At 34.1% G+C, this 20,797-nt stretch overlaps 1 protein-coding gene and 1 long non-coding RNA gene across 4 annotated transcripts in view; one reads left to right on the plus strand and one right to left on the minus strand.

Annotated features, from left to right (window-relative positions):
• Window positions 1–1,014: 1,014 nt before the first annotated feature.
• Window positions 1,015–6,277, plus strand: LOC130012854 (uncharacterized). Its single transcript, XR_008788110.1, has 3 exons — window positions 1,015–1,150; window positions 2,490–2,781; window positions 4,064–6,277. It is a non-coding gene; the product is annotated as an uncharacterized LOC130012854 (long non-coding RNA).
• A 3,115-nt stretch (window positions 6,278–9,392) lies between these two features.
• The window catches only part of LOC126821014 (mucin-like protein), a 94,804-nt gene continuing 83,399 nt past the window's right edge, over window positions 9,393–20,797 (minus strand). For 2 of the 3 annotated variants that reach the window (XM_056101500.1, XM_056101502.1), the window contains exons 35-37: window positions 20,415–20,499; window positions 18,209–18,371; window positions 9,393–14,392 (exon numbers count right to left, since the gene is read on the minus strand). In XM_056101500.1, coding sequence (XP_055957475.1) covers window positions 14,273–14,392; window positions 18,209–18,371; window positions 20,415–20,499 — 368 coding nt within the window. In that variant the 3' untranslated portion in view covers window positions 9,393–14,272. The remainder of the gene's footprint in view (window positions 14,393–18,208; window positions 18,372–20,414; window positions 20,500–20,797) is intronic. The other variant, XM_056101501.1, reaches the window with a different exon arrangement.

Here is a 20,797-nt window from a genome sequence, read left to right on the forward strand (position 1 = left end):
GACTCCAACAAATTGAGAAGGTGAAATCGGCCATTTTGAATGTAGAAATAATGTGGCAATTTGATCAAATCTATTAGGAATGTCCAATTCGCCAATAACACAAGGAATAAATCCTGAATTGATGCGTATTTAGGTCTACAATTAATTTGAACAATTTTGATTGATATTCAGTTCTAATTGGCAGACATCCTAAAACTGACTATAGAGAGAGAGTCGGAGCTGGCGAATGATCTGGATTCTAGACTCTCTTTTAGACATGTGTCAAGATTCATATGTGTGTGTTGCTGGCGGATCCAAGGATGTGGTAGATATGTACCCTTTCTGAATTGGTATCGCCAGGAAGGGGCGGGGGGGGGCGAAACTTTTTGCAGGGTTGAGCTTGCCCCCACCCGTAGTTACGGGCCTGGGTTTCGTTTTACACTCGTACAAATATTCATTGACCCGCACATGATGCCAGTGGGGACCCCAGCTGCACAATTGTCTTCTGAGATATGCTTTTCTTTGGTCATTTCAAATGGCGCTCGAATTCATTATATCCATAGAATCGTGTAATGATCTTAAAATATTCATTGTGTTTTAAATATTGGATATTAGGATCACATATTCACGTTAAGATAATAACATCAATATTGATTGAAATAGATCACTATTGAATTCCAATTCGTGTTTTTAATTTCTAATATAATGGATAGTATTAAGTTAGAAGTTCAGATATTCTCTATTATCCTGTTCACATTATGATTCATGTACAGTTTAATAACCAGCTTATATAGGGTCTAACATGCCCTAAATTTCTATTTGGTATTCACTTATTCGAACCTGTCTTTCGTCTCTTAATGCCTTGTCACAATAATGTAACGAAAGCGGTGTGTATAATTTCAATTCGTAAATTTGAATTGAAGGGTTTGAAAAGAATAAATTATAAGGGCTATTTATGGGCTGTACAGACATTGTGTATTGTAGCGTTCATATTCTAACAAACACACATTTAACTATAAGGGTTGAAAGGTAATACTTGACCAATATTACTGTATAACGCCTTAAATACAACTGTTATTCAACCAGATGATTAAAGACAAGGTACACAAGTGGATCGGTGTTATACATGTTTAAACGTGTTGTAAAAGTCAGACTTCAACTTATTGGAAAGGTAAGAATTTCCGTTCATTTAATTATTTCTAATGAAAGGGGATTCTTTTCTTACTCCATTGGAACTGGAACCGGATAGACTGGTTTCATAAGAGAAGGGACTTCCAATAAATTGAGACAGTTAAATCGTCCATTTTGAATGTAGAAATTTGTTCAAGTCTATTAGTAATGTAATGTCGATTACACAGGAAATAAATCATGAAATGATGCATATTTAAGTCTACAATTAATTTGAACAATTTTAATTTATAACCAATTCTGAATGGCGGACATTCGAACAAGGGCTGAAGAGGGGATGGGGCTGGAGTACACTCAGGATTCTAGAGCAAAAAAATAAGGAACGTACCACAATCTCTAGTTTAGACATGTCGGATGAAATTAAAATGCGTGTTGCTGGCGTTCCCGATAAAATTGGTACCAGAGCGGATCCAAGAATGTGGTAGATATGTGCCATTTCTGACTTGGTTCCACCTTTCACCCGTACATGATGTCAGTAGGGACACCAGATGTACAATTCTATATAAATATTGTACCATTTCAACTGCGCTACAGATTTGGTACCTCTAGGTCTGTTGATTATTTTGTACTTATTCAGATTTATGTTCAAGACAAGAAGAACTTCTTTCCTAAACCGCTCCATGGATGTATTTTACAAATGTCATGCGTCATGGCTAATTCTAACTATATAGTGTTGGTTTTGTACACCCTGTACTTAGTCCGGAATGTTGTACGGTTTCACTAGGAATTTCATATATACTGACTTCAAGTTTAATAAAACCTATTGTACTTGATAACGATAAGAGGATACTTGTCGAAACGTTGTGACTAGTAATTGATTGTTTCCCGTTCTGTTAGTGTGTATGATTGTGTTTATAGATAATTTGTTGGCCAATATGACTGGACCATGGTCACATATAGAAATGAAATGAAATGCGGTTTAATGTCCTATTATTCTGTTCCTGACCGGGACCGCTGTTCTGTACCACTGACAAGGGGAGATTATAACAACTTGTGATATATTTGTAAGAATAAAGCTGACGCTCATGGATTGGGGTATATCATCAATCATTTAGTGAAGTAGATTACAATTCTACCTTTAACTAAATGATTGGCGACCAATACAAATCGACCAATTCCCAGTTCTTCTGTTCAAATAAAAAAGAACAAGGCTAAGCAATAATTATGTCTTGTAAATAGGTAAATATTCTATTTGACAAGTCTTATCGGGCAATTCGAAATAGTTAAGCATACTCCTCCCCGTGTACTACACCAGTCATTAATAATTACCTTTCAATTTAAACGAATACTATATTAAACTAAAACATAATTTTATTTGTCAGATCCAAGTTGAGATTGCTAGGTACTAACAAAGGGAAGATAACTCGATCCTTGACAGTCATCAGTGAGTCAAAATGTCTTTATGGAGTATATACTGGATATTACGAGATGTTGGTCCTACTCCTATATTCCTTCTATTGGTTATTTTGTTTATTACGTGGTATTTATATCCATATACAAGAAACACAAACCGTCTTCAGGATGAATCAGAATCAGAAAACCAGACTGTAGATACCGAGACAGATAGTAACAATGTGAATAGTTCGAGAGATGAAGGAAGTGACGTAATAAACAGTAAGTACATGGATTTACTTACTTGTGCTCCTTAGACCAACAGGGTCGTTACTAGCTCAGAGCAACGAGGGGGGGGGGGGGGAGTGTTCTCGGGGGTGCTGTAATATTGACGGACAATGTATATCTATTTTTTTTATGGTCGAAAATTTTTTCATATCTTTGTCGGAATAGGTCGGATGTTAAAAATATGCCCGTATTGTTACCCAACAATAATCCACCGAGAAACATTATATATCAAACAAAAGTGGGTTCTCGGCACTGACGTCCGGACTAGTTGGATGGCCGAATGGTTAGCATGTGCGCGTTGCATCATAAGGTCTGTCATAGAGTCAACTGGCATGGTTTTGATTTCCCAGTTGTATGTGACAAGGAGTAGGGTTGCCTGTACAACTTTGTGGGGTCTCCAGGTCCTCTGGTTTCCTTCTACTGCTAAAGACCCCCTATGCGCAAGAGAATTGTTGAAATAAATTTGAACCATATGTTAGTCCCAAAATGACCTAGTTTGTTTCTAGTGGAGGTTAAACCCCATCTCTCTCTCTCTCTCTCTCTCTCTCTCTCTCTCTCTCTGGAATCACAAATGGTTTTCGTTGTTAAATGGTGTATAATGTGTGATTTTAATGAACCGCCATATAGTCGGTGAAGTGTCAAACAGGTGTATCTAAGAATTTCTAAAGATTAGGAAATAGAACCTTTTGCATTTCAAAATTTCCACAAATCAAGATACAACATTTGGACACATGATTCCCAGAACAGTTTTAATTGGCGTAGAGATACACAGCTTAGAAAGAAATGTACATATTAATTGGGAGATTTTAAAAATGCAAAAAAGTGCATTTGACTAATTTCCTGAGATACACCCTTTTGACACATCACCGATGATATGGCTCTGCGAATAAGTTGTGTAACTCTGATTGCTTGAAATTATTTACTGGCGTATAAATTTTAGCCAGAATTATTAATAGTGTAATGAGAACTATATCAAACTGATAAGAATAGGCTACTAACATTACATATAAAAGTAAAAACAGCAATATATTAAATAGCTAAGTCTCCACCTCAGTATCATCCAAAGTCTTCGACACTGAAAACACAAATTATTTGTCAATTTAAATCAACATTGATGTTGTGATCTTACCGGGAAAAGATGGGCTTCTGATACCCAATATTTATAACGAAATAAACGTTACAGGGCTTAAATATTAGTTATTTAGCTCCTTTAATTTTCTTTTGGTTAGTAGTAACTCGAAATTCACCTTTTTTTTATCCTTTTTTATCTTTTCAGAATCAATAGCAGCAACAAGTAAAACAGATAGTTGTCAGATTAACCAATCATACGACAGTAAACCTCCATCTGGGTCGTTAGATTTACGAGTTACCTGATCATCGTAAACCCAAACAATTGACACACCAGTAGAAACATGTTTCCATGGAAACCAGATACAACCTTCATGATAATCTAATTAAATACATATACAAAATTTGTTTCCTTTTTTATACTTCATATTTTTTGAAGTCCAATGAAATTAAATTTGAGAGTATAAAAAAGGATATTAAAGTATGATAAATGAAATGAAATATGAAAGTATAAACCTAAATAACATTTGAAGTAGAGTAACAAAATGAAAGTAAAAAAACGAAATTTGAAGTATCACGACAAAATGAAATTTGAAAGTTTAAAAATGAAATATTAAAGTATGAAAAACAAAACTTTAAGTTTATGAAAAATAAAATTTGAAGTATAAAAACTAAATGAAATTTGAAGTGTGAAAAATAAAGCTTGAACTATGAAAAACAACATTTGGTGTTCAAAAAAAAAAATGAAGTATAAATTTGAAGTATTAAAATGAAATGAAAATTTGAAGTATGATTTTATCAGGTTGTTCTATGTTTTCTACTGGTGGTGAATTGTTTGGATTTAAAACCAAATATCAGCTGTTTTCATCAACGATACCATTTATAGTCATTATCCGAAGTTACCATATTTTAACTGCCTATCACGGATTCTTGATGATTGATTTCAGGAGAATCCTTGTGGATTAGGCCTTCTTGATTGGGATCTTGTTCACTGATCCTTGTGGATAAAGTTCTATTTCCCTGATCCTTGTGAATTAAGCCTTATTCATTGGGTCCTTATTCACTGATCTGAGCGAATTAGCCCTTATTCATTGGTGCCTTCTTCACCGATCCGTATCAATTAAGCCTTATTCATTTGGGTCTTATTCACCAATCTGTGTCAATTAGGCCTTATTCATTGGGGTCCTATTTACTCATCCTTGTGAATTAGGCCTTATTTAATTATGGTTTAGGGTTAATAAAATCTGGTTTTTAAATATAAAATTGAACAGGGAAGTAGAACTTTCACTTCCATGAATTGATTTTAGATAGGTCCAGGTTTCTTCATGATTATGAGGTTAAATGATTTGTAAGAAAACAGCTGATTTTCTCTTGCCTCTGGTCAACAAACTATCTGATATTATATTGAATTAGGCATCTGATCTGCTAGTGATGTGAAAATTGATGCTCAACTAAATAGGAGTTGTCTCCCTTTAGTCTTCAGGATGTTAAAAAAAAAATGGTCTCTGAAAAAAACATTCCTGCAAGTTTGAGTGTATATGTCGTAGAGGATACTTGATGGAACGTTCCAAATTGGAATTCTCTCAATCCCAATAATAGCTGCAATCAAATGAAAAGGAGGATTTCAGGCTACAACTCTTGTGTTTAATTACATTGTGATTCTACTAGCACCATCTCAGTTGTCGGGACTGACATAACTGAATTCCATGTCACTCCTCTACATTTCTGCAAATTGACAATCTTACATGAATTTTATTAACTACTTAATTTTTTTTCGGTTTATGGAATTTAGTGGCAATGTTAAATTCTATAAGGGTGACAAAACTTTACATTATAGACTTAAGTTAAGAATTTACTCAACTTTCAATCACTGTTTATGAGAAATATCTTTGATCTAGAAACACAACACTTAGCACATAGTTTCTTAATGATGTATTTGATGCATTAAAACAACAAAGGTTTTATAAAGGGCTATATTTTAGTTTAAATAAGGCGAACGATTTTAAGTAAATTCTTAACTTAAGTCTGCAAATGTTTTGTGAAACCGGTACCTTAACTAGTTGAGTTTTAGTGGGAATCGGATTCTGTCTTCTTCAACAAATGTCAGTTAGTTTTGTTTATATGACGACTAAATGTTTAAATAAAGCAAATATATTCATTGGTCTGATACAACCAGAGATAATTGAAACTTTTATTAATTAAGTTATGAATAATGAGATTTTAGACCAGTGATGAAAAAAAAATATTGATGAATAATAATGTTTTATTCAAATTATGAATAATAATGTTTTATACAAATTATGAATAATAACATTTTGTATGAATTGTGAATAATAATATTTTATATAAATTGTAATAAAATTTGTTACAACTTATAATGGAATTTATTGCAAATTATAACAGAATTTGTTACAAATTATAACGGAATTTGTTTACAAATTATAACGGAATTTGTTTACAAATTATAATGGAATTTAATACAAATTATAACGAAATTTGTTAAAAATTATAATGGAATTTGTTACAAATTATAACGAAATGAATTTGTTACAAATTATAACGAAATGAATTTGTTAAAAATTCTAACAGAATTTTTTACAAATTATAACGGAATTTGTTACAAATTATAACGGAATTTGTTACAAATTATAACGGAATTTGTTACAAATTATTACGGAATAAAAATTATAAAGGAATTTGTTGCAAATTATTACGGAATAAAAATTATAACGGAATCTGTTAAAAATTATAACAGAATTTGTTACAAATTATAACAGAATTTGTTACAAATTATAATGGAATTTAATACAAATTATAATGGAATTTGTTACAAATTATAATGGAATTTGTTACAAATTATAATGGAATTTAATACAAATTATGAATAATTACATTTTATACAAAGTATAAATAATGGAATTTAATACAGCAAGTGTATTATAATGATTTGTGTATATTAAAATACTGAACATACAGTAATTATATTTAATTTCAATCAAATTCAAAACCTGATGGAGTATACGACTTCTGATATGGAGTAAATATATTTAATTTAAATGAAATTTTAGACTTGATGCTAATAATATGACTTTAGTTAAAGCATTAGTTATGGGTAAAGCTCCTCTAGTTTAATCAGCTTTTATTCCACATTCTTACATTCGACTGCTTTTATTTTTTTATTTTTGAAATAAAAACAGCCCTTTTACTAGACGTGAAAACCATAATATTTTTTTTAAATAAAATCAGCCCTTTTACTGGAAACAGGATTATCTAAGAACCGTAATATTTTTTTTGTATGACCTTATCAAATACTAAACTATGATGATATTTGTATCAGAGGACTATTCAATCAGTTAAAGTATTAGTGAGGGGTAGTTAGGTTTTACTCGGGATTCTTGTATATTGTTTTAAACGCACAAATCTATTTAAAGGGGCATCATGGGAGATTAGATAAAGAGCTGGCAGTTCTCGCTATGATAGTTAACAAATAGATACTGTTATTGGCAATATACTGAAAATTTCAGTCAAATTGCTTCACTCTGAACCGAGATATTAGCGATTGGATTTTAGGCCTAGCCTCAATCATCATTACTAAAAAAATAGTCTCGATTATCCATTTTTGGATTTGATTATCAATGAGCATTGAGCAGCAGATCAGATTCAAATCCAGTGAAAATCCGACACATAAGACAGCATCAGAGTGAGAGTGATGAAACTTGGTGTAAAGTTTCATTAAATCAATACCTTAACTAAGTTTGATAATGAGAATTTTCTGCTCAGGGTAGGCAGGGAAATAAGCAATTCGATTGCTAGAGACTTTGGAACACAATAACTAAAATGGGTATGTCTGTCTGTCTGTCCGTCACACTTTTTGGGACACAATAACTCTCCTTCTAATTGACCTAGAATGTTCAAACTTGGTTTAGGCATTCATTAGTTGAATGCCTTAATGGAGTTGGAAGATGAGCATTTTCTGCTTTCTGGTCGATGCTTTGGGACAAGATATATTTAATTCTAACTGATGGCGAGTGATGAAACTTAGTGTATAGTTTCACAACCGGGTACTTCAAAACCTTAACTGAGTTTGATTGTGAACATTTTATGATTAGACTAAGTATAGATAATCAGTTTGATTGCTTGATAATTTTGAAAAAGATAAATGTTCAATTAAAATATGTTTCATTTATTTATTTGGGGATTTCGGCAGGTGTCATCAGCCTCACTGTTGGCTTGTTTTAATTATAATAATGTAAAATGCAGCTAAGAATGTAAATAGTGAAACAATAATGAATTGGATTATTATCACATTAAAATTTCAAAACACTTCATCAGATTCTAACTGGCAGGATTCTTTTACGTGCACGCCAACATGTACACTTGACCTCGTCTGTTCATCCCATTTAAACAAAACCCTGCGGGAGAAAATTCTTAAGAACGTTGACAGCCAACAGAACATCCAGGTTAGTGAAACACCGTGGCTCCTACTAATCTCAGACGCCATAGTGGCTCAGTGTGTAAGAAGTTGGCTTGCTAACCTGGAGGTCCCATGTTCGATACCTGGGTTGGTCGAGAAAGTTCATCAACATTTTTCAGTGTGGATCCGGCTTGTCAGTGGTGCAGGACAGAGGTATACTCATTTGGTTGAGACATAGAACCTAGGTCCCGTGTACACATTGTCATGCACGTAAAAGAACCCTTGGCAATTGGAATTCGATATAAGAGTAGGCCATAGCACTGCTGTCTGGGCAAAATGTCCCTCATAGCACACTGTGTGGCATATGCCCGTCTTCATTAGCCAAGTCAGGGCATAACAGTGGGACATTAAACCCCATTTCATTTCATTTCATTTTCTAGTCTGTGCCAGGCAATCAACTTGTAAACCTTACATCTTTTGTCTAAATCAGGGGGTCTCTGTGGCTAAGTGTGTAAGACGCTGGTTCGCTAGCCTAGAGGTCGGGTGTTCGATCCCTGCATTGGCCGAGAAAGTTCATCTAGATTTTCCAGCATGGTTCCCCTAAGTCAGTGATGCAAGACGGAGGGCCTGATAAGGACAGCTGTCTAGTCGTTGGGATGGGACAAAAAACCAAGGTCCCATGTACACAATGGCTTGCACATAAAAGTTCCCTTGACAGTTGGAATTAGATATATAAGAGTAGGCCATAGTACCGCTGTCCGGGCAAAATTTCCCTCATAGCAAACTGTATGGCGTATGCCCGTCTTTATTAGCCCAGTTCGGAGCAGAACAGTAGGACATTAAACCCCATTTCATTTCATTTCATTTCGTCTGCATCTGTTGAATTGAAATATGGTGTCCCTCAAGGATCAGTGTCAGAACCATTAATTGTTACTAGTACACAACTTCCATAGAGGATAATATAATCTGTAGCCATGAAATTGATTTGCATTTTTATGTAGATGGTTCACAAGTTTAAAGTCGTTATCTGAGAAATTTAAATGGGGTTCAACTTTGAACATGTAGACAAACCACGATTACAAATGGGGCTAAACAAAAATAACAATAATAAAATTATAACAGATTTAAAAAATAATATTTTTATTTAAAATGAATATTATTTACAGTAATTAAATATTTACAGTAATTTGACTTTGATTAGAAATATTTACACCATTTGTACAATCAACAGGAAAACAAAATTACAAAATTAACAGGAAAAATATATTAACATGGAATTCTTTTAAAAATGTCCATCACATTGGAATTTGTATTTAAAAGACGGGAATTCCCTAGACAATATATTGTCTAGGGCTTGTCCCATCAAAAAGGGAAATCCCACATCAGATTAACCAATTTTCAGAGAGGTTTAATTCAAGAAATTTACCACACTGATCTGCAATGAATATTCGCTAGGCCGCTACAATCACTGATAAGGATGACATTGATGTGACTTAATGAGCCAAAAATATTAACTTTTTTCCTCCGACAAATTCAATTCTAAAACATTTTTTTTTAAGTATTAGAAAAATAAATAAAGACGTTTGAAGTATTTGTAGGTAAAAATTATTTCCTATTTAGTGTAAATGGGTATTAAATTGAGTAAAAGGCGCCATTCTGCTCGAATCAGTAACGTCTTATGTAAACAATGCAGGCACCATTGAGCCAATGATTGACCCCGCTTGATATGACGTCGTGTGTTGAAGGCAGTCATCTTTTACAGAGATATTAGAAGACTTTCGTGATCCTCTGTGAAACAGATTGGAAATAACAACACAATCATAGAGACAGGGTTTTTTGTGCTTTAGGGGTCATTTCAATGTCCAGATAATTAAAGTAACTTATTAGCTAAAAATCATAAGCTTTACTGTTCAATTAACTCTATAGTGTGTCCTGTGCTAGGTTTGTGTAATTGTTTGTGGTGCAGTTCTCCTGCATTTACTATTAACACTAATTATGCATAACTTAAGGGTAGGCAACTTTAACCTGGTTAGATCTGTTTGATAAGGCCAACTTCAAGTTTGGTCAAAGGTCACGAGATGTAAACAGGGCTAGTGCTAATCCCAACCCTAACTCTAGCCCTAATGCTTACTCTAACCCTAACCTACAATCTTGTCATTAATCACGTGCCCTAACCTTATTTACATCTCCGCAACCTTGACGAAAATAGAGATGGCCTTAATAAATAGATTTAGCCCTTTAACCCTGATTAGACAAATATTGTCCGATTCACATATTTCACAAAATGATTGGCCTATTAATATAATTGTTACTGTAAATTGGCAAAACACAATTTATAAAATATGTGAATCTTAACGAGCCATAATTATAGTAAATTTACCAGAGATGAGCAAAAAATAACTGTCTATATATTTACAAACTTAACAAACAATAAAACTTATAGATATAGTTTAAACCAATTAATGAAATGATATATCTATTATATTGTAGTAGGAGATGTTCCTCAACCCCCTTTCAATTTTGGAATAAAAATATTGTTGATAAGAAAAAGACATATATCTTTAAAAGAGAAAACAAAAGCTATAATGCATAGCTCTGATTTCAGTCATATTTACAGGTCATGACTGGCTGACAGTGAAAATTGACTGACTGGAGAACTGACCTGTCAGACAGTTAATATATCTTAAAATTAGAATTTCATAGAATTTAACATTAAAACATAATGACTACAGTTCAATTTAGAGGTTTTTTTTGTGTAAAACACTTAAAAATATACAAAAAAATTGTGATAATGCTAAAAATTGTCAAATTCTTTGGAAAACAATATTGTGCCATTCTGAGGCAGTACTATACTGAACAACAAAAGAAACGTTGCACTGAATTTGTGAATAAAGACCTTTATTTTGAGCTCTGAAATTTATAACAAAATTCATTTTACAATAACTCAAAATGAATGAATTACAGTGTTGATGCTGCAAAGCCCCCTGCAGTCAATCTCAATGATGACAAGCTGTATTTGAAAACGCGACGTTTCTTCTGCTGTTCAGTACACATCAAGAATTGACCAGGTGACAAAAGTTTGAATAGAAATTAATTAAATAACTTTAAAATAATCTATAGCTAGACAGATTGAATCAAATTAACGACCTTCACCTTACTACACGATATTATGTTCAGTTTTTGGAGGATGCTGTGACAGATGATGGTCATGCAAGTTAAACGATCAATAATTGAAGAGCCCCGGGGAAGAACGATCTAAGTCACTTTTTCAACGAACCCCTGTTAATAGAGCCATCTGTTAACAAATTGTATAAGCTTTCTGTGGAACAATCAATTTTAGGTAAAAACGACGAACCAAGGCCCTTTCTGAAATGGCCTCCCGGAAAAATAAAAGTCCATAATACTCTTTATTTAACCTTAATTTGAATGAAAAATTGGAGTCAGTTGTATTGGTAATTATGATTCGTATAAACATCATATGAAATTATAATTAAACCCACTTGTTCTCTTCGCATCCAGCATTCTCGTCCAAAAGTCTGTTTTGCCTTTTATGTGAAAAAACAAAAATGTGACTTAGATCGTTCTTCCCCTGGACTCTTAATATGAAACAACCTCGTTGATTTGGGTCAAGGATAAAAATGCAGTTTTCAACCCACCAACAATTTGCAAATATGTGCTCCTTAGACTAAAAGCTCCTGGGTCAAGGATAAAAGTGAAGTTTTCAACCCAACAACTATTTGCAAGTATGTCTTCCTTAATTTAAAAGCTCCTTGGTCAAGCATAAAAGTGCAGTTTTCAAAGATATAACCACCAGTGTCCAACACATCTCATGTTTCAGATATACCACAAATCGACTATAGTATGTTCTACACAGCCTAATATTTCACGACGCCAGTGGGAGAGACACATATTGGGTTTTTGAACCACTGGATCTTCTTTTTATTTCAAAATAAGCAGTTGATTGATCCAATGAACATTTTTGTTTTAACCCAAGTCAAAGAGGCTTAGCTCCCTTAAACATACATCTCTAAAATTAGGTCATATTAGAAAAAATTTAAACAACTATTAAAAGGATTAGAATTTACACATACAATGAAAGGTTAAAATCTGATTGAAACACAGATCCTCATTTGTTTCGGTTTTCTTTTTATTGTTCAAAATTTCATTTTACTTGCCTTTACTACACCAGGATCTGGAAGAGTTGTTATATAACACGCGTTCTGGAGGATGTGAGTGATTAGCCAATAAAATGGTCTATTACGGCAAGTTCTTGGCGAGCTGAGAACGGGACTGTGGGTAAACCACTAGAAATGTCAATGCTGATTGATTAATCAATCTGACGTCATAGGTGTCGAAAACTACTCGCATGAACCCTGACATGACCTTCCACTACAGCTGGTCCGATCTTCATGTAGTAGAGACCATCGAAAGTATAAAAAAAAAAACAGAACGAAATATAGATCTGTATTTTAATCAGATTTTGAAAGAATATAGTCTAGATCATCAAGTGTGTAGATTGCACATGTACATATAAGTCTTGATGACATGGATTATGGTAGATAGAACAGACAACACTGAACATAACATAAACAATAACAATGAACATCCATATTAAGGCCTGTCGGAAAGTTTTGCAAATATGTATTCCTTAGTTTAAAAGCACTTGGAATCCCATTGTACCTCACTATGGTACACTGACAGTGCCCCCCGCACCCCTCCCCCCCGCGTCCTCAATATAAAATATGAATTTCCGATTAACTTCAACCATCTCTACAACAGTGGTTATTCAAATTCCTAAAATTCTGTAATATTATGTAAATAAGCTTAGATTTATGTGCATATTTCCATTTAATCAATTTTATATATTTAAATACAGAATTGAGCAAATGAAGAGAATATTAAAAGAGCATAAATAAAATAACGAAGCCTATATATATAGATGTATATACACACATTTCGTGAATCTAAACTCAAGGGACTGGATTCTGTCGACTACTATAGAACTATCAATTAGGCGTTTTATCATTCCATATGTCTGACTGAACACTGAAGTGATATAACGGCCTGATGTCATTTAGAATAGGTTATCCAGTGTGTTGATAGAGGTATGGAACGTAGTAAGTTTGAAACTTCCTGTTTACAAGTGAAATGGTGCCAATGTGTATATAATAGACTAGGTTATTCAGCCTGGTGATGATCTGTGATAGTGAGCGTAGTAACATGTCGGGTTAAGAGAGTAGGTTATCCAGCCTGCGGACGATCTGTTATAGTGGTATGGGAGCATAGTAACATGTCACTGTCCAGTTTAAAACTTTCGGTTTATAATATATATATAATTTATAATAATAAAATCTGTTAGTTATATCTGGCTAATAAATGAAATACGAAGCTAAATACATTAAAACTTTACGATCAAGATCGTTATTATTCACTTCAGTCAATGTTACAGACAAGTTTGAAAAAAAAAAAAAAACACGCAAAAATTTGTTAAATTAAAATATTTTAAAATTATCTTAATAAAGAAATTTAACTGAATATCTATAAAGGCCTACAAACGTAAAAAAAGAAACATCTGCAGAAAATATTTTAAACTCAAATCACCAAATTGGAAGTATTTGACTTGGTATATTGACGTTTGACCTTTGACCTTGACCATTCCCGACTACATTCGTTAAGAGTATCTTATATCAAATTTAAACTTCTTGACTTTAATTTAAAAATGCTCTGTTTTGTCGTTTGTTGTCAGGCCCGTAGCTAGCATTGGAAAGGGGGGGGGGGGGTAGCCCATACTGATATGGTAACGTTGGAAGGTGGCTTAGTATTGCGTCCAGTGGAAAGGGCACGGTTCCTTCCTACTAGCTATGGGCCTGGTCAGACTCCAGGCCAACACTGTAATCTATTTTTTAATTCAATGATTAAAGTGAATGGTATGGCAATTAAAATGATAACATTTCTACCTCTCTAGAAGAGTTCAAAATGTTAAACAATGAATGAATGATAATTCTAAAATGGAACAGCTGGATCTGCATATATTCTATCTCCCGTTCCGTAATCGTCGTCGTGGCGATTTCTCTCCAGAGTCTCATAATTAAAGGACGTTACTTTGTCTGTATCCGTTTGTTTCTGAAAATATAAAGAAAGAATCCTAGTCATTTGGAGAATTATTTCGAATAGTGTAAAGCTGGGAAAATTTAAAATTTGTTTAATTTGTTGATGATAATAATGATCCTTCGTTTAATCGCAGAGCCGCAGTGGCTCAGTGGGTACGACGTTGACTTGCTAGCTAATCTAAAGGTCCTGTGTTCGATCCCTGCGTTGGCCGAGAAAGTTCATCAGGATTTTTCTGATGTGGTTTCTCATTGTCAGTGGTGCAGGATCGAGGGGCCTGGCACGAGATAACGTATAGTCGTTCGGATGGGATGAAAACCTGAGGTGTCGAGTACACATTGACATACGGTTGGAATTTGATATAAGAGTAGGTTGTAGGGTCGCTGTCCAGACTGTATGGCCGTCTTCATTAGCCCAGTCGGAGCAGAACAGTACGACGTTAAACCCCATTTCATTTCATTTCTTTTAATTGCTCATTTAAAAAATATTAATTCAAATTTTCCATGAGTGACCACTCATCACAAGCATATAAAACCAGTTAGGTTTTTTTATGAGACATAATTTGTATTCAAAATAATTAATATCTACGATATAGAAAATACAAAGACTTGCTTAGATATTGAGTAAAATGAAATCGCACATTATCAGCAACTAGCATATATAGCCACATAATAGATTCTGACACTGTAACCTGCGTCTTATTTAAAAGGACAATAACACTCTTGCTGGCTTGACAGCTCCAGAAAATAAAAAATAGCCTTATTCTAAGTACTAGATGTGTTAGTGTCCTACCTGTTGTGTAAATTATCCATTAAATCCTATTTTACTTGTCCAGAGGGTTAAAAACTATTTTTAAATCCAAGTAACATTTGAAAAGCTTTACGTCAGGCTTTTCAAATTATTGAGTTGAATTTTTCCAATTTTTTAAATTAGGTGTGTTAAGATGAAATTTGTATTATCAATTAATTTGAATGTTGTAAAATAGTACAATTTGTTGACCAGAATAAAGATTGGGACATATTATTCAGTTACAAAAAGAGTGGTATTGAGCCTTTAATCTTGTGTATTTAGCACTCATTTCTTTCACATTCATTCAATATCAAATTTTTGTTTAAAATTTGTAAAAATCATTTAAAATCACCAAAAATCATCTAATTTGTACTTGTGTCCAGTTTAAAGCTGACTGATTAATTTTAATAATAACTGTCCAATTTACAAGCATTTAATTTTCGGAACACTGTTCAAAAATTAATTAGGTTACTTATTTTTTAACAGTGATCATGAAATTAAACGCTTGTAAATGGTCAGCTTTAAACCGGACACAAGTAAAAAGTAGATTAATTTGGGTGATTTTAAGTCATTTTTATGAATATTCAAATGCTTGTAAATGGTCAGCTTCAAACCGGACACAAGTAAAAAAAAAGATGAATTTGGGTGATTTTAAACAATTTTTAAGAATATTCAAAGATTTGATATTGAATGAATGTAAAAGAAATCAGTGCTTAATAGGCCTACATAAGATCAAATAAAACGCAGGTTACAGTGGTACATGTATCTTCTTCTTGTCAGAATACCATCATACATTATTATCATTATTACCATCTGTACACTGAGTGGTCGTCAGTCGGGAGAGATCTTCAATGGCTACTATACTGATCAGAACAATGTGCTTGATGGCTTGGATTTAAATCTCAAATTCACTATGAATAACAGTAATCAGAGTGCTCTCCCCTGACATTTACACAATGCACAGACGGCACAAAATGAATGCAATTAACTGGATCCAGGACTATAAAACTATTTTTACACTAAACTCAAGTTTCATTTTAATTTTAATCGAAATTTTATTCCAATTGGAATTGGGAAACAAGCTAGGCCTATGTTGACCGAGCATCAGAATCTCTTGTTGTTAAGGCTCACTGTGAATTATGTAATTCAAAGTAGGCCTTCTATCAGAATTTTTGTTTTTAACAGTCCAAAAATTTATGTGGAAACTAATGCGTTTTAGAGTGAAAGAAATATTTGAGTAACTCTTGAATTTGATTTGAGTGAAAAAAAAACCTTTATAGTCTGTCTTCAGCCCTTAAAACTTAAAATCTAAAGCAGATTCAAACAGATTTTTTGTCAAAATGATTTCAGGATGTTTGAATATATTCAAAAGGACATATTTTTTATGATTATTGAGTGTTGAAATTGAATCTGAAGTTGACCCAATTCATTTATTCATACAAAAATCAGTTTGAATCTGCAAATGTTAAAGATACATTCCATCGATCTCATAGGACGGGTCTATGCAGACATTATTTTACGTGTCTGTAAAGACCATGCATGTTTAAAGATTTATTCCTTCCATCTTGTAGGTCGGATCCTCCAGAAAATCTCTTTTTTTTGCAAAAGTATATGGTATCTGTAAAAATGACCACGGAGGTTAGTGAATTTAGGATCGTGAAGTGCTATGAAATATATCTTTAAACAAAAAAATTGTTTAATATAAAATTGAAGCAGACATGTTAATGAATTCAGTTGGTGATGTGACTAGCTTTTATCATCCCTAAAAAAGCTATGCATGCATCTTTCATTCACAGGCAAAAGGGGCTTGTCTAATTTATTACTACTTTCACGAAGAATAGGGACATACGTTTTTTCCATTTTATAAAAGCTTTTAAAATTGTTACCTTGCATCTTTCATTCAAAGGGAAAAGCAACCATCTATTGTATTATTACATCTTTTTTACATTGACACCCCTAAATGTTCCCAAATCCACCTAACCATATGATCAAGAAATAACAACCGCTCACCCCTAGTCAAGCTACCACACAAAAAGCAGGCAGACAACAGTCAGGTTGCCAGTTAGGTTGCCAGTTAGTGATACTTTGACATTTGTGCCCAGTGTTTTTCGGTTTATCCAGTATTTTTCTAGAAAGATTGGGTGTCTATATATATACTTTTCATATACCAAATTTGCCATACTTTTAATGGAAATAACCACCCAATATACTTTCGGGACAAGGCATCTTTAATCGCAAAAAGGGCTTTATTTCGTGAAACATAGAGACATACACTTTAAGGGTTGATGTTTCAATCCGTACAAAACCTTAATTCCCTACTTTCAAATTTAGAATTTGTGAATTAATTTTAAAAGTGTCTTGTCATGCAAGTCTACATAATTGATTGATTCGCTATCATGATATCAATCTATTTATGAAGATAATCCTAACATGCGAAACAGAATCTTAATATGTGATCATGCGGACATGCGGACATGCTTCTTATTTCAAAATTTGTACGTTTTAAATGTTCAGATATCAAGGAATTGTGTCTTTTTTTGGGGATGAGGCAGAAAACCTTGAATACAGACATTAATTAACTTATCCAAACCATAATCAACTCTCGATGTCATCTTGTGTGTCAGATTTTCACTGGATTTGAATTTGATTTGCTGCTCAACGCTCATTGATGATTTAATGATTAAGTAATGATTATCAAGGCTAGGCCTAATATTCGAACGCTAATATCTCAGTTCAGAGTGGAGCAATTTGACTGAAATTTTCAGCATATTCCCTTTACATTATGTAGTTTAAACTATTATAGTGAGAACTGCCAGCTCTTTATCCAAGCTTCCATAATGTCCCTTTAACCCAGTCGGAGCAGAACAGAAGGAAATTAAACCCCATTTTATTTCAATTAGTTGTGAATGTTGAGCATGTTTTAGTAAGGGACAGAATAAGTTGGAGGAGGAGGGAGGGGCGTTGGGGAGGGGCAGGTGATCAAGCAGATGTAATGTCAGAATGCATAAAAGGACACATCTAGGGGTTTTACACCCCACCAACCTCATCCTTTAAACTATTGTCAGGTTCATAAAGGTTTTGTGTACTACCATTCTCCATCATGGCATTGTCTTCTCCTCGTAGGTGGGCTCGCGGCAAACCTTTAAACGTCGAATACTCCTCCATGTTTATTGAGTGACGATGGGATTTCTTCCGCGAGCTTCTACTGAAATATACACAAATAATCGATTTTAAACTGGATATCGGAGACAAGATATACAAAGTGGGTGGGGCCTAAATCAATCTGACCTAAAAATACAGATCTTATTCAAAATGTCTCAGAGTAATAAAAACACCAGAGAATACTAGTCAAAATGAGACACAGTATAATAAACACAAGAGAATCCGAGTCAAAATGTCAACCAGTAACAAACACCGGAGAATCCTAGTCGAAATGTCAACCAGTAACAAATACCAGAGAGAGTCGAAATGTCAACCAGTAACAAACACCGGAGAATCCTAGTCAAAATGTCAACCAGTAACAAACACCGGAGAATCCTAGTCGAAATGTCAACCAGTAACAAACACCGGAGAATCCTAGTCGAAATGTCAACCAGTAACAAACACCGGAGAATCCGAGTCGAAATGTCAACCAGTAATAAACACAAGAGAATCCTAGTCAAAATGTCAACTAGTAACAAACACCGGAGAATCCTAGTCGAAATGTCAACCAGTAACAAATACCAGAGAGAGTCGAAATGTCAACCAGTAACAAACACAAGAGAATCCTAGTCAAAATGTCAACCAGTAATAAACACCGGAGAATCCGAGTCAAAATGTCAACCAGTAATAAACACAAGAGAATCCTAGTCAAAATGTCAACTAGTAACAAACACCGGAGAATCCTAGTCGAAATGTCAACCAGTAACAAACACCGGAGAATCCTAGTCGAAATGTCAACCAGTAACAAACACCGGAGAATCCGAGTCGAAATGTCAACCAGTAATAAACACAAGAGAATCCTAGTCAAAATGTCAACTAGTAACAAACACCGGAGAATCCTAGTCGAAATGTCAACCAGTAACAAACACCGGAGAATCCTAGTCGAAATGTCAACCAGTAACAAATACCAGAGAGAGTCGAAATGTCAACCAGTAACAAACACTGGAGAATCCGAGTCGAAATGTCAACCAGTAACAAACACTGGAGAATCCGAGTCGAAATGTCAACCAGTAACAAACACCGGAGAATCCGAGTCGAAATGTCAACCAGTAACAAACACAAGAGAATCCTAGTCAAAATGTCAACCAGTAACAAACACAAGAGAATCCGAGTCAAAATGTCAACCAGTAATAAACACAAGAGAATCCGAGTCAAAATGTCAACTAGTAATAAACACCGGAGAATCCTAGTCGAAATGTCAACCAGTAACAAAACACCGGAGAATCCGAGTCAAAATGTCAACCAGTAATAAACACAAGAGAATCCTAGTCAAAATGTCAACTAGTAACAAACACCGGAGAATCCTAGTCGAAATGTCAACCAGTAACAAACACCGGAGAATTCTAGTTGAAATGTCAACCAGTAACAAACACCGGAGAATCCGAGTCGAAATGTCAACTAGTAACAAACACCGGAGAATCCGAGTCGAAATGTCAACCAGTAATAAACACAAGAGAATCCTAGTCAAAATGTCAACTAGTAACAAACACCGGAGAATCCTAGTCGAAATGTCAACCAGTAACAAAACACCGGAGAATCCGAGTCGAAATGTCAACCAGTAATAAACACAAGAGAATCCTAGTCAAAATGTCAACTAGTAACAAACACCGGAGAATCCTAGTCGAAATGTCAACCAGTAACAAAACACCGGAGAATCCGAGTCGAAATGTCAACCAGTAACAAACACCGGAGAATCCGAGTCGAAATGTCAACCAGTAATAAACACAAGAGAATCCTAGTCAAAATGTCAACCAGTAACAAACACCGGAGAATCCTAGTCGAAATGTCAACCAGTAACAAACACCGGAGAATCCGAGTCGAAATGTCAACCAGTAACAAACACTGGAGAATCCGAGTCGAAATGTCAACCAGTAACAAATACCAGAGAATCCGAGTCGAAATGTCAACCAGTAACAAACACTGGAGAATCCGAGTCGAAATGTCAACCAGTAATAAACACAAGAGAATCCTAGTCAAAATGTCAACCAGTTATAAACAGTATTACGGAGAATTGTCTCCAATGTAAAGCATGTCATCGTATACTTACGCACAAACAACGCAAAGGGCAATAAGCAGCAGCAAACACAGTAAACCCAACGTAACAGATACGGCTATAATAATCGTTCGCTGTCCTGAAATAAAAAACATCATTTAATTTACAGATACAGGGTGTGAAGTTAAACTTAAATTAATATAATGCTTGATTTTCTTTTTTTTATCAGAAAAAATCAATTTTTCATGGTCGAATTCATGTTAATATAAACTCAGATTGATTATTTAAATGATGATCGAGGCTAGGCAGAAATTGCAATTGCTTAATTCTCGGTTCATAGTGGATTAATTTGAATGAAATTTTCAGCAAATCGCCTTTACGTTATCTGGTTTTTAACTATTATAGTAAGAACTGCCAACTCGTTCTCGAATCTCCCT

The sequence above is a fragment of the Patella vulgata genome, chromosome 5, assembly GCF_932274485.2.
Source record: "Patella vulgata chromosome 5, xgPatVulg1.2, whole genome shotgun sequence".
NCBI lineage: Eukaryota > Metazoa > Mollusca > Gastropoda > Patellidae > Patella > Patella vulgata.